The 12,890-nt window shown below is 53.6% G+C and overlaps 1 protein-coding gene across 1 annotated transcript in view; it reads left to right on the top strand.

Annotated features, from left to right (window-relative positions):
* Padi2 (peptidyl arginine deiminase 2) overlaps positions 1-12,890 on the top strand; it is a 39,908-nt gene that overhangs the window by 18,188 nt on the left and 8,830 nt on the right. Inside the window, exons 4-11 of the mRNA XM_090335720.1 lie at positions 74-135; positions 457-574; positions 1,755-1,880; positions 6,081-6,259; positions 7,010-7,113; positions 7,831-7,942; positions 9,576-9,683; positions 12,297-12,448. Coding sequence (XP_090191846.1) covers positions 74-135; positions 457-574; positions 1,755-1,880; positions 6,081-6,259; positions 7,010-7,113; positions 7,831-7,942; positions 9,576-9,683; positions 12,297-12,448 — 961 coding nt within the window. The remainder of the gene's footprint in view (positions 1-73; positions 136-456; positions 575-1,754; positions 1,881-6,080; positions 6,260-7,009; positions 7,114-7,830; positions 7,943-9,575; positions 9,684-12,296; positions 12,449-12,890) is intronic.

The following is a 12,890-nucleotide window of genomic DNA, read 5'->3' on the forward strand; positions in this document are numbered from 1 at the left end:
AGCTGTACCCCACTCCCCTGCGTCTGTGCCACACAGGCAAGCTCAACAACTTACCCATGACTCTCATCCATAGATATCTCCCTAGATGTGGATGCAGACCGAGATGGCGTGGTGGAAAAGAACAACCCAAAAAAGGTAGATGTGTCCACGGGCAGAGCCCCAGCCTGGACCCCACAGGTGGCCTCGGGCACCTGCAGACCACAGCTCCCTTTTCTCAGGGCAGGAGGCAAGCTCCCCTCAGTCCCATCCTAGGATATCTGTCTACCCATCCTCTGGCCTTAGTAGAACTCCCTCCCTCCTCTAGGCATAGCCTAGAGCAGAGACCGCGTGCCCTGTCTAGCCTCTTGTCTGCCACGTCTTGCATAGTGGGGGGAACTATCTCTTGGTGTCCCTGGGGGGTTTTGTCCTGGATTAGAAGCAGGGAGAGCCCCATGCCCTGTCCCCTCATCACTATAGGCATCCTGGACGTGGGGCCCAGAGGGCCAGGGGGCCATTCTGCTGGTGAACTGTGACCGAGACACACCCTGGCTGCCCAAGGAGGACTGCAGTGACGAGAAGGTCTACAGCAAGCAAGGTACCAGGGGGCAGCACTGGGGGCAGGGGAATGGCACACGTCAGCAGAATAGGTACACCAGACTGGAAGAAGACAATGAAAATACATGTAAATATAGTTCACTTAAAGCCGTGAGGTTGGCCGGGTGCTAGTAGCTCATGCCTATGGGTCAGACTCAGGCTTTGAATGCTTTCCTTTGTTTAACAAAGACGTCCTTAGACTTACGAATTATTTGTTTGTTTTTGCCAGTCCTGGGCTTGAGTTCAGGGCCTGAGCACTGTCCTTGGATTTTCTCAAGGCTAGAGCTCTACTACTTGAGCCTCAGCACCACTTCCGGCTTTTTTCTATGTATGTGGTACCAAGGAATTGAACCTGGGTCTTCATGCATGCTAGGCAAGCACTTTAACCACTAGGCCAAACTCCCGGCCCAGACTTACGAATTGTTAAAGCCAGGAAGGACCCTGGATAAGCCTACTTTGTGCAAGTGGAGACTTAAGGAAGAGATCTCTTAGAGAAGAGATCCCAGTGAACCAGGGTAGACACCAGGGAGACAGGCCCCTGCTGCATTTATTTGTCGGGTTTTGTAAGGGATTGAACCTTGGGCCTTGTGCATGCTAAGCACGTATTCTAATATTGCACTATACTCTAAACTCTGGGTATTCGTGGGGGGGGGGGTGTTTTTCAGCTTTAAAAGCTGCAAATACAGACTGAGTGCCTTGGCTCATGCCTATGATCCTAACTACTCAGGAGACTGAGATTTGAGGATCAGGGTTCAAACTTAGCCTGGAAAAGAAAGACTCGTAGCTCTCATTAGCCACCAGAAAATTAGAAGTGGACCTGTTGTTCCATGTAATAGAGTCCTAGCCTTGAGTAAAAGAAGTCAGGGACAGTGACCTCTGAATTCAAGCCCCAACAACAAAAAATAAAAAGCTATGAGGTTTTTTTGTTGTGGTGGTGGTGGTCTTGTCTGTTTTTTTAAAAGCAACATCCTAGACTCTTGTCTCCAATTAACAAAGATGGAAGTGGAACTGTTGGCTCAAATGATAAAGCACCAGCCTTGAGCCAAAAAAGTCAAGCAGGAGCATGAGATGCCCCAGGTTCAAGCCCCAGTTCCAACACAAATAAGTACATAGTAAGGGCAATGGAAGACCACACTCCCATGTTGCTTCCCTCACCCTAACCTTCTCCTCACTGTCCCCAGATCTCAAGGACATGTCCCAGATGATCCTGAGGACCAAGGGCCCCGACCGCCTGCCTGCTGGGTATGAGATGGTTCTCCACATTTCCATGTCGGACTCGGACAAAGTGGGCGTATTCTACGTAGAGAGTGAGTGACCTGGGCTCCGCCCCTGCCCCCCCCCCACTCTCAGTAGCTTCTGTCCCTGCAGGTACAGGACCTGCTCCAGCCTTGGGGACCTCAGGAGAGTCCACCAAGGGGCTTCAATGACCTGGGTCCAAGTCCTTCTTCCTGACAGCAAGAGGAAGATAGGTCCTTGAGGCCTGTCACTCTCACAATGCCCCATGTCCGGCATCCTGGTGCCTGCCCGGATCCATGTGGCAGTTGGCATCTCTTAGAGATGCTGTAGGGGCCCTGAGGGAGTTGGTTTTCTTCTCTTCCCTCTGGTGGTGACAAAACCCAGGGGCCCCCACTAGAAGAGGATGCACTCCCCCATAGAGATAGGCCTGAGGCTGCCCACGTCCTCCCCTTCCTGTGAACAGGTGTGGAGCTGCCTTGCTGCCAGCATAATTCTTACTAAACAGGAGAGTCACATTCCCCCCTCCAGGGTCTGCCTGAAGTCCAAGGAGATCAAATAAATAAGCCTGGCTCCTATGGCTCACACCTATAATCCTAGCTTACTCAGGCGGCTGAGATCTCTGATCTGACACTCCATTTGGAAAAAGTCTCTTGTCTCCAGTTAACTAGCAGAAAGCTAGAAGCCAAGCTGTAGCTCAGTGTTAGAATGCCAGCCTTGAGCCAGGGGGAAGGGGGCAGAAGGGGGTAGGGAAGCCAAATGCGAACACAAGGTCCTGAGTTCAAGCTCCAGGACTGGCACAAAAGAAAGGGAGGAAGGAAGGAAATGGCCATGGGAGAGGAGGAAGAAAGGAAGGAAAGGAGGAAACAGCACAGTGGAGAAATGGAACAAGACCAGATTCTACAAAGCCCCCCCACCCACACACACACTGGCTAGATGACACCCCCTCCAGGCTGGCTGGGTGGTCCTGAGATACCTCTCTGACAAGGTGTCTTCGGAGCAGTGACACAAAGAAACAACCAAGGAAAGAGTTCTTCCTGGGCTGGAGAAAAGCATTGTGAGAGGGCAGAGGGGCCATCACATACTGTGAAGGAGCAGAGGATGGGGGGGAGGAGGACAAATTCAAGGTCAGCAGGCTGGGCCAGGGACCAGAGCATGCGGATGGGGTCTGAATTTTATTTTGAGTGCAGTGGAAAGCCATTCAAGGGTTTCAAGTAAGGGAATGTCAAGGTCTGATGGATGTGTTTCCCTCAGCCCAACAGCTTGGCAGATTGGCTTGCTTGGCTGTGTAGAGTTGGGGGATGTGGAGTGCAGGACCTCAGGCCTCACCCTGCAGCCCCTCTGGGTGGGCCCACTGGACCCAGAAAAGCCACCAGCAGGGCAGGGCTCACCTCAGGGAGTGGCACGCACACACCAGAGGACAGCAACCCCCCAAGGACACCCCTCTCATGGTCCACCCTGAGCCCTGGCAGGGACTTCCTGAAGGTCGGAATGTCCCTTACCTTGCAGAGAGGCTGAGATGTTGATGTTTACTCTGTCCGGGCCAGAGTTGCCACGGAGTAGGAGGGGTGCAGAAAGGTGTCACCCCAGGCTTTGACTCAGCCTTGGCATCAACCCAGATCTGTTGCTCTTAGTGACGCCTGGCCATCTCTAGAGTCCTGGCTCCATGTCTTCCTCCCTCCCCGTCCTTTGCCATCGGAGATGGGCCTTGAGCAGGAAGGGAAAAGGAGCCTAGAAAATGTTCCCCAGACGCCATCTGTCTCGGCTATGTGCCATCCTCCAGGGAATGAGGCCATGGGAACCCAGACCAGTGAGCTTCCAGTCATGAAGGATTTCTGGGGACAATGCTGAGCCACGCAGGCACCAAGGAAAACAGGCCTTTCTTCACCTGCGGCCTGGCTTCCTTTTCTTGCATCAGGGGCTAAACCTGAACAGACCTACAGATGTAGTGTATTGCACTCATGAACGTCCCATGATCCCCTGTGTCCCACAAAATGGTCCAGCCACCTTAAGGTCCAGGGCTGCACTCAAGGAACCCCGAGAGAGAGTTCTAGAGCCAGAAGACCCCCTCAGCCAGCCCCAGCCTGGGGTCCTCCTCCGCAGGGTGCCATGGGCAAGTGGGAGCTCCCACCAGAGTTTCCTGGGGAGGTAGAATGGGTCCAAAGTGACTAGAAGGGTCAGGCTAAGCCACAGCAAGTACTGTCCAACCGGGGCCAGTACCTGGGGTGTGGGAGAGGCCCCATTGCCAGCAGGCCTAGCCTAAGACATAGAGGGCCATTGTTGGTGCCTGTAGGAGGGCCAGGCCATATGGGGGTGTCGAAATCTGCACCAGGCTGATGACAGAAAATGGGGGAGGAGGAGTGGCAGCTCCTCTGGACAATGTCAGATTGTTCTACAGAGCAATCAGTCTGCCTAGAACAGGCTCAAACTATCAGCAAGGGGCCTAGGAGAGAGGCACGCTGTGACAGACCACAGGCCTTAACGGGAAGAGAAAGAGGTGAAAAGCAGATGGACTAGAGCCTCCTTCCCTGGTCACACCCCTGTCCCTGTACTCTAGGCTGCCTTGAGCCTGGAAAAGCTAGGCACCTGTCACTTCAACAGCACCGACACTGCTCCTCTGAGCATCAGTTCAAGGACAGCCTGGGGCATGTGGGTGTGGGGGGGAGGGCATGACAAGGTCCTGGGGTCACTCAAGGACTAGCTCACGGCCTAGTGGGCAAGGGAATATTGGGCCAGGGATACAGGCCTCATTCCCAGCTTCTCCTCATCCTAGTTCCTATCGGAGTGGTACCCATGGCTACCCATGGGTGTCATGGTTACCAAAGGTACTGATAACCTAGCCTCTTGCAATTCCTCTGTGGCATAACTACTATTATCCTCCATTTGCCAGTGGAGTAACCTGAGGCTTGGGGGTTACATGATTTCCCTGAAGCTTTGTAGCTTGGAAAGCCGGAGTGGCACTGGGGCCAGAGTCTCTCTGGTTTTGTGTCTCCTATCACTGTGGCTCTACTTGAGCATGTGCCCTGCAGAAGGACCATATCCAAGGCCTGGACAGCTTCGGACCATTTCACTTCCTTTATGCCAGAATGTTCCGGTTACATGTTCTAGTCCTTGGGCAGTCGGTCCCAAACCCATGTTTCTGTTGTTCCAAGCACTAAGCCCAGCCTGGTTCTGCCCTTCTAGCCCCGCAAGGTATAAAGAAACTCCTGGAACTTCGTAGGCTCCTACCTTCATGCCTTTGCCCATGCAAGTATCCTCTTGCAACCTCCCCACAGGGGCCTTTCAGAGGCCATCTTCCTCTGCTCAGATGTTTCCCCGCCTCTGCTCCCTCCCACTCCATAACCTCACAACCATTTCCCCCTTTCTGCCTGCACTGCTTTACCAGCAGCTGAGATATGGCATTGTGGCCATCTTGCCCAAGCTGCATTCATGGAAATAATTCAACTCACATGCTCCAAGTCAGCCTGAAAACTCCTCATCCATCTCTCCAGGGAGGGCCAGGGGGCAGGGGCATGGCTCTATTCAGTGGGCATCTGTTCAACCTGACCATGTGCCAAGCGGGCAGCTGGGCCTGGCGGGACCCGTCTCTGTCCCCATTAGCTGTGTGTGCCAACAGAGGCTGGGATGGGGCAGGCAGGGGCTGTGGAGGCCACACACACAGCCCCTGGCTTTGGTCTGGGGCAGGATTCTCACCAGTAATCAGAAGTGGGGAGGGACAGGAGAGAACGAACAGCAGTGATGAGCTGGAGATTTCAGAGTGGCGAAGTAAGCTGGAGTACGCTGAGCCCCTCCACACTGGGGAAATAGACTGCCCTGGCACCGCAGGCTGGTCCCGACAGAAGTTTCTGGTAATAATGACACCTTTGTGCTTTGGTTATAGCAAGGCTAAGGAGAACTCAGGTAATAGAAATAGACATGGGTTTGAAATGCCAGCTCAGCCACTCACTGTGTGACCTCAGACAAGTCATGTCTCCTTCCTGGGACTTACTTTCCTCCTCTGTGAAATGGGAGCACTAACATTCTTCTCCCCCAGCCCCCAGCCTATTAACTTGCAGTCATCCTCTGCTCTGCTGCAGAAAAGCAAGCCCATTTTACAGATGAGGAAGCGAGGAGCCTGCAGGGGTGGGCGGGGCCCCAGTGGGCAGCAGTCCGGAGGCAATAAAAGTGACCAGCTGGCAGCCATCGGGTGGCCTTTTCTGCTTGTCCCTTACAGTCCATTCAATGACCTCCTCCCACTGGATCTGGAGGCCTGATCTCCCTCCTCTCCCCTGCAGATCCATTCTTTGGTGAGCGCTACATTCACATCCTGGGCCGGCAGAAGCTCTACCACGTGGTCAAGTACACAGGCGGCTCGGCAGAGCTGCTATTCTTTGTGGAAGGCCTGTGTTTCCCCGATGAGGGCTTCTCAGGCCTGGTCTCCCTCCACGTCAGCCTCCTGGAGTACATGGCCGAGGTGAGGGTTCCAGGCTCCCCTATGAATAGCTGCCCCAGGGACTGGGCCCCCCTGGCAGAGGACCACTCCAGGAACCCACAGTGCATTCTGGTCCCCTCCAGGACCCAAAGCAGGGGTGGGGGTGGGAGGGGTCTAGGCTTAGGAACCCAAGGATGGGTTAAGAGAAAGACTTCAACCCAGCACCGGTGGCTCATGCCTATAATCCTAACTACTCAAAAAGCTGAGATCTGGAGGATCAAGGTTCAAAGCCAGCCCAGGTAGAAAAGTCCAAAAGAGCCTATCTCGAATTAACCAGCAAAGACATAGATGGAGGCACGGCCGATAGACACAGCAAGCACAGGGCGTGAAGTTCAAAGCTCAGTACTGGGGCAGAAAGAGAGGCGGGGGGCGGGGGGAGGGTTCCGAGGCAGGTCAGCTGGTTTAAAGCCTGATATTATCTAGCCATGTGACTTAACACCCCCCTTCTTTTGTGCCAGTCCTGGGGCTTAAACTCAGGGCCCAGGCCCTGTCTCTTAGCTTTCGTTTTTGCTCAGGCAAGGCTGGTGCTCTGCCACTTGAGCTACAGCACCCCTTCTGGCTTATGTTGGTTAATTGGAGATGAGAGACTCAGCTTGGTCTGCCCAGGCTGGCTTTGAGCAGCGATCCCCAGATCTCAGCCTCTGGAGTAGCTAGGTGACAGGCATGAGCCCCTGGAGCCCTGACGCGTCTGCTGGGTGACCGCCCCCACCCCGGCCTTCTCTCCCACACCAGGGGATTCCCCTGACCCCCATCTTCACGGACACCGTGACGTTTCGCATTGCACCGTGGATCATGACCCCCAACATCCTGCCCCCCGTGTCGGTGTTTGTGTGCTGGTAAGTGGAAGGGGGGTGGCAGGGAGCCCTGGGGAAGAACAGCCAAGGTCAGAAGGTCAAGGGTCAGGGAAAGACAGAGCTGAATTTCTGGCTCCATCACACGGTGGCTGTGACCGGACACATTGGCCCTCTAGGGCTGTGGCGGCTCCAAAGGCCCTGGCTGGCTGGCTTACTCGGTCTCTCCATGCCTCAGTTTCTCAGCAGTTCTTACGCCATAGGGCTACAGTGAGCATTGAATGGACAGCTGAGGGCAGGCCCTGTCCATTCTTATTCTACGCCCTGGGCAGGGCCTCCCTCCCTCATTAAGGAGGCATTAATTGAGCACTTACGGTGTGCTAGGTTGGCCACAGCAAGGCAAGAGGGGGAGCAAGGAAAAGAGGCGCCGTGGTGGCAACCACAGAAGGGACTGCCCTCCCAGGCCTTCAGGCCCCATGGGGTCTGCGGGAAGAGCTGGAACGCCAAGATCAGAGTTTTAGGATAGGCAGAAGCCTCTGTTTCCTTGTTCCTTGGATTTGTTTGCGAGTCTGACAAAGATGCCTCTGTGGGTGGTGGGTTTCCGTGGCCTTTACAAAGATGAGGGTAGACACAGCCTCATCGGCCCAGCACAGCTCAGAGGAACCAGAAGCCGTCACCCCCTGTGAGGGGGACCTGTGTCTGGGCTCACCCCTCCTCACCCCTCCTCACTCCTCCTCCTGGCCCCACCCCCCTGCTCCTCAGCCTAAAGGACAATTACCTGTTCCTGAAGGAGGTGAAGAACCTGGTAGAGAAAACCAAGTGTGAACTCAAGGTCTGCTTCCAGTACATGAACCGCGGCGACCGCTGGATCCAGGTACAGAGCCGGGGGCCAGGCAGGAGGAGATGCACTGTGCAAAGGCATCAGCACCCAGCTTCCCTGCCGGAGGGCCTCCATCAGTCTACACCCCACACGTCCACACAGATGTGGACCGGCGGGGCCCACCCCACAGGGCGGTGACCAAAGCAGCCTGGGAGTACTCGAAAACAGTTAAAAAGAACGGACAACCCGGCGCTGGTGGCTCGTGCCCATCATCCTAACTACTCAGGAGGCTGAGATCTGAGGATCACGGTTCAAAGCCAGTCTAGGCAAGAAAGTCTGTGAGACCTGAAAACTGGAAGTGGAGCTGTGGCTCAAAGTGGTAGAGTGCTATTCCTAAGGAAAAAAAGCTCAGGGATAGTGCTCAACCCTGAGTTCAAGCCCCAGGGCTGACTGACAAAAGAAAGAAAAGGAGGGAAGGAAGGAGGGAAGGAAGGAAGGAAGGAAGGAAGGAAGGAAGGAAGGAAGGAAGGAAGGAAGGAAGGAAGGAAGGAGAAAGAAAGAAAAAAGATAGAAAGAAAGAAAGAAAGAAAGAAAGAAAGAAAGAAAGAAAGAAAGAAAGAAAGAAAGACAGACAGACAATTTGGCTTGGCTGTGGATACATAATCCTCTTTGCCTTAGGTTGTTATTTTCAAGAAAATGTGTTCAGGATGGTGCCATATGTTTTTGTTTTTTGTCAGTCGTGCTGTTTGAACCCAGGACCTAGCTTTTATTGTTCAAGGCTATCCCTCTACCACTGGGAGCCACAGCTCCATTTCTGGTTTTCTGGTGGTTAATTGGAGATAAGAGTCTCATGGACTTTGTTGCCAGGCTGCCTTCAAACTGCAGTCCTCAGATTTCAGCCTTCTAAGTAGCTAGGATTACAGGTGTGAGCCATCATGCCCAGGCCCATCTATCTACTCTTTGTTTATTGGGGTGTTTCTTTTTTCTTTTTGTCTTTTTTTCATGCCAATACTGGGACTTGAACTAAGGGTCTTGGACACTGCCCCTTAGCTTTTTCACTCATGGCTAGTGTTCTACCACTTGAAACACAGTTCCACTGCCCAGTGTTGTTTTGAAAACTGGGGTCCACATGCCAAGTCTCTGGGAATTTGGATTCGCTCATGGGAGAAGAATTGGGGACACAAGGAATGCATGATTTCCACTCTATGTGAATGTGTGCTTATTCTTTTTTTTTTTTTTTTGCCAGTCCTGGACTTGAACTCAGGGCCTGAGCACTGTCTTTGGGCTTTCTCAAGGCCAGCACTCTACCACTGGAGCCACAGCACCACTTCCAGCTTTTTCTATGTATGTGGTACTGAGGAATTGAACCCATGCATGCTAGGCAAGCACTCTACCACTAGGCCAAACTCCCAGGCCAAATGTGTGCTTCTTCTTTTGTTTTGCTTTTTTATTTTATTTTTTGAGGCAGGGTCTCACCGTGTAGCCCACCTCTTGGTTAGTCTGCCTTGGCCTCCTGAGTGCTGAGATTCCAGGCATGCAGCACCACACCCAGCTAACTCATTTGTACTTCGGGAGTTTGGGGTCCAAGTGCACAAATTACCTATCAGTTCCCTAGTCTTCCCCAGCCTACCTCCTTCCTCCCCAGCACCCCCGCCCTGGCTGACAGTTCTTTCTGGTGTCCCTGCAGGATGAAATTGAATTTGGCTACATTGAGGCTCCCCACAAAGGCTTCCCCGTGGTGCTGGACTCTCCCCGAGATGGGACCATGAAGGACTTCCCCATTAAGCAGCTCCTGGTGAGATACTAAGAGATACCAAGGGCCTGGGTGGGGGGCAGAGCTGGGGAGACCCTGGGGGCTGGTGACCAGCTGCCGGTCTGTTCCTGGTACCTCTCTCTGCTCATCTTTGAGATGGGTCAGCTGGGAGTGGCCTAAGAGGTCCTTTCCCGCCCTGATAACCGAGGTGCTCCCCAGGCAGGGAGCGGGGAAATTGGGAACCATAGGAGACCAGGCAGGATTCAGTGCCAGGAGCCCCACACTCCAACTTACTGCGGTGTTAAGTTTCAAAGAGGAGAGCCGTCATTTTAACTCATGGTGCCAACTTCAGAGCACACAAGGACCATGAGGCCATGGCCTCTGGCACAGGAGGATTTTATCTAAAGCTGTCTGGCTCTTCTGTCCCTCCTTCCAAGCCTCACATCTCAGCCAGCGGCTCTGGACCATCAGAGGAAGCTGGCCTGGAGCATCGGCCCCCAAATGGAAGTGGGAACCTTGGGCTAGCAACTTAAAAACCGCTCTGAGCCTCAGTTTGCCTATCTGTGAAGTGGGGAGAAAATGGTATGGGTCGCAGCCTTTTGAGGAAGAGGAAAAGCAAAAGTAGAGACGGGTGCTGGGCATCACATGTTGTAACAGCCATTCTTTTATTTGGTGGGAGGTAATGTTTGGGGGCTAGGCACTTCTTTTGTTCAAGGCTAGACAAGGACCATTCTTGCTGAAGGGGCTTCCACAGCCCTGGGTGCTGCCTGAGTGGACTTAGTTTCCACACCCCAAACACTGTGGAGAGTTGAGTCAAATAACAGGGGATAAGGAGGGAAGCTTCCTGCCCTCTCTTCTCCTGGGGCCCCCAACTTGCCTTCAGGGTTCCCAGCCGGCCTGGTTCCAAACCCCAGGCTGCATTGTTTCTGGAGGCCAGGCCAGCCCTGGCTTTGTTCTGCCACTCAGGCGATGCCCACAAGCCCCAGCTGCCAGCCTGGCCCCACCTTGCCAGGGCCCAGGCGAGAAAGTGCTAAGCTGCCACTATCTGCCCCATGGGGCATGCCTGTCCCTGAACCTCTCAGCTGGGCCAGGACAAGCTGCAGCCACCACTCTAGTTTCTTCTTGTTGTTGTTGTTTTTAAAAACAGGGAATACTGTGTGGTGATGGTGGGAGTAGTGGTAGTGGGGTGTGTGTGTGTGTGTGTGTGTGTGTGTGTGTGTGTGTGTGTGTGTGTGTGTGTGTGTGTGTGTGTGTGACAGTACTGTGGCCTGAGCTCTAGGTCTGGGTGCTTACTAGTGGTCTTACTCAAGGCTGGTGCTCTATCACTTGAGCCACTTCTGGCTTTTTGCTGGCTCATTGATGGTAAGAGTCTCATAAATTTTCCTGCCCTACCTGCCTTTGAACCATGATCTTCTTCAGATCTCAGCTTCTTGAGTATCTAGGATTATAGGCATGAGCTACCGGTGCCTGGCTTGCCAGATGAGCTGAATCCCAGTGTGTGGATTAGCTCCCAAATTAGATCCTATGTTTTCATTCCCTGCCCCCCTCCCAAAACAAATCATGAAAGGAGCTTCACATTCAGGGGGCCAGGGGGATGTGGGTTGCAGTGTGCTAGCTGCATTAGCACTGTGCTGAGAAAGTCCTGGGGCTACTTTTGGGCACGGTGGACATGTGCATTTGCTGGGGTGCATTGAGTGGCATGTACTACTAGGACATTGTGCCACTGCTGCTCGCATCCATCAGCTGGCACCAAGTGCAACCGCACTGAAAAACCGCCATGCCAGAGCCTCCTTCTGGCCCACGTCCCCTGCGGAGCTGGCTGGTCTGCAGCTCTGCTTCTTCATGCTGGAACCTCAGTTAAAGATGCAGCTCTAGCCAGGTGTGGAGGCTCACATCTGTAATCCTAGCTACTCAGGAGGTGGAGATCTGAGGATGGAGGTTCAAAGCCAGCTCGAGCACTGAAGACCGTGATTCTTATCTCCAGTTAACTACTAGAAAACCAGAAGTGGTACTGTGCCTCAAGGAGTAGGGTGGTAGCCTTGAGCTGAGAGCTCAGGGACAGCATCCAGGCCCAGAGTTCAAGCCCACAACTGACAAAAAAAAACAAAAGACACAGCCCTGATTGACAAATGCCACTCTCCCAAGCCAGGAGGAGGAGGAAGAAAAGCGGGCAGGCATCCCCTCTGCTTTATCTCATTGGCCAAAGCAAGTCATGTGACCCTGATGCTGGCCGGGGAGGCGCATTCCTTTCCTTCTGAACAGAGGGTCAGGAGGCGAGACTTCTCCCATCCCTAGAGCAATCATGCATCCAGTCTACTCCCTGCCTTGGGTCACCTCATCAAATACCTCCTTTGCAGCTGGGGAAACTGAATCTGAGCTATCTTAGCAGGGACAGATATCAGGTGTGAGACCTCATCTTGAAATCACCACCATATGTCTGGGGCAGAGAGACTCTCGGACACACACACACACACACACACACACACACACACACACACACACACACACACACACACACACACACACACACACACACACACCCCCCACCCTTCCCGGCTCCACCCAGACTGCAGGCACTAGGAGAGGGTGGCTGTTTGGGGCTGCTGGCTACTGGCTGCCAGAGACTAATGGCATGTTGTTATGACCTCTGCCCAGGGCCCAGACTTCGGCTATGTGACCCGGGAGCCCCTCTTTGAGTCTGTCACCAGCCTTGATTCCTTCGGAAACCTTGAGGTCAGCCCCCCAGTGACTGTGAATGGCAAGCCATACCCCCTTGGCCGGATCCTCATCGGAAGCAGCTTTCCTCTGTAAGAGAAACCAGGATGGAGCCAGGGAGAGTGGGAGCTGGAGGGTGACTGGTTCTCTGTATGGGTGGCCTGGGTTGCTCATGGCTGGTGTGAGGGACTAGAAGATTACCTACCTGTGGTCCTCTATTCTACTTTTGGGGGAAGAGCATTGAGTTAGTTCCTTACACCATAGTATAAATTAGGATCCGATGTAAAACCAAATAAGTCCTTCTCATCAAGCAGATGGGATGGGGGCAGAGGCGTTGAGGTGAGCAGAAGCCTACCCGTGGATGAAGGATGAGAAGACAAGGCCCGCCCTACCAGGCATGAATCCCAGATTCCTTGGCCTGTTCTCGATGCCCTCACTCCTTGCCCACTTAGCTACCAGCCAATGAAAAGGTAGATTCGTCCCTGGGGAGAAGTACTACTTGGAAAAAAGAGTGCGTGGTGGATCACCAAGATT

The sequence above is a fragment of the Megascapheus bottae genome, chromosome 6 (genome assembly GCF_031878675.1).
Source record: "Megascapheus bottae isolate mThoBot1 chromosome 6, mThoBot2.hap1, whole genome shotgun sequence".
Classification (NCBI taxonomy): domain Eukaryota; kingdom Metazoa; phylum Chordata; class Mammalia; order Rodentia; family Geomyidae; genus Megascapheus; species Megascapheus bottae.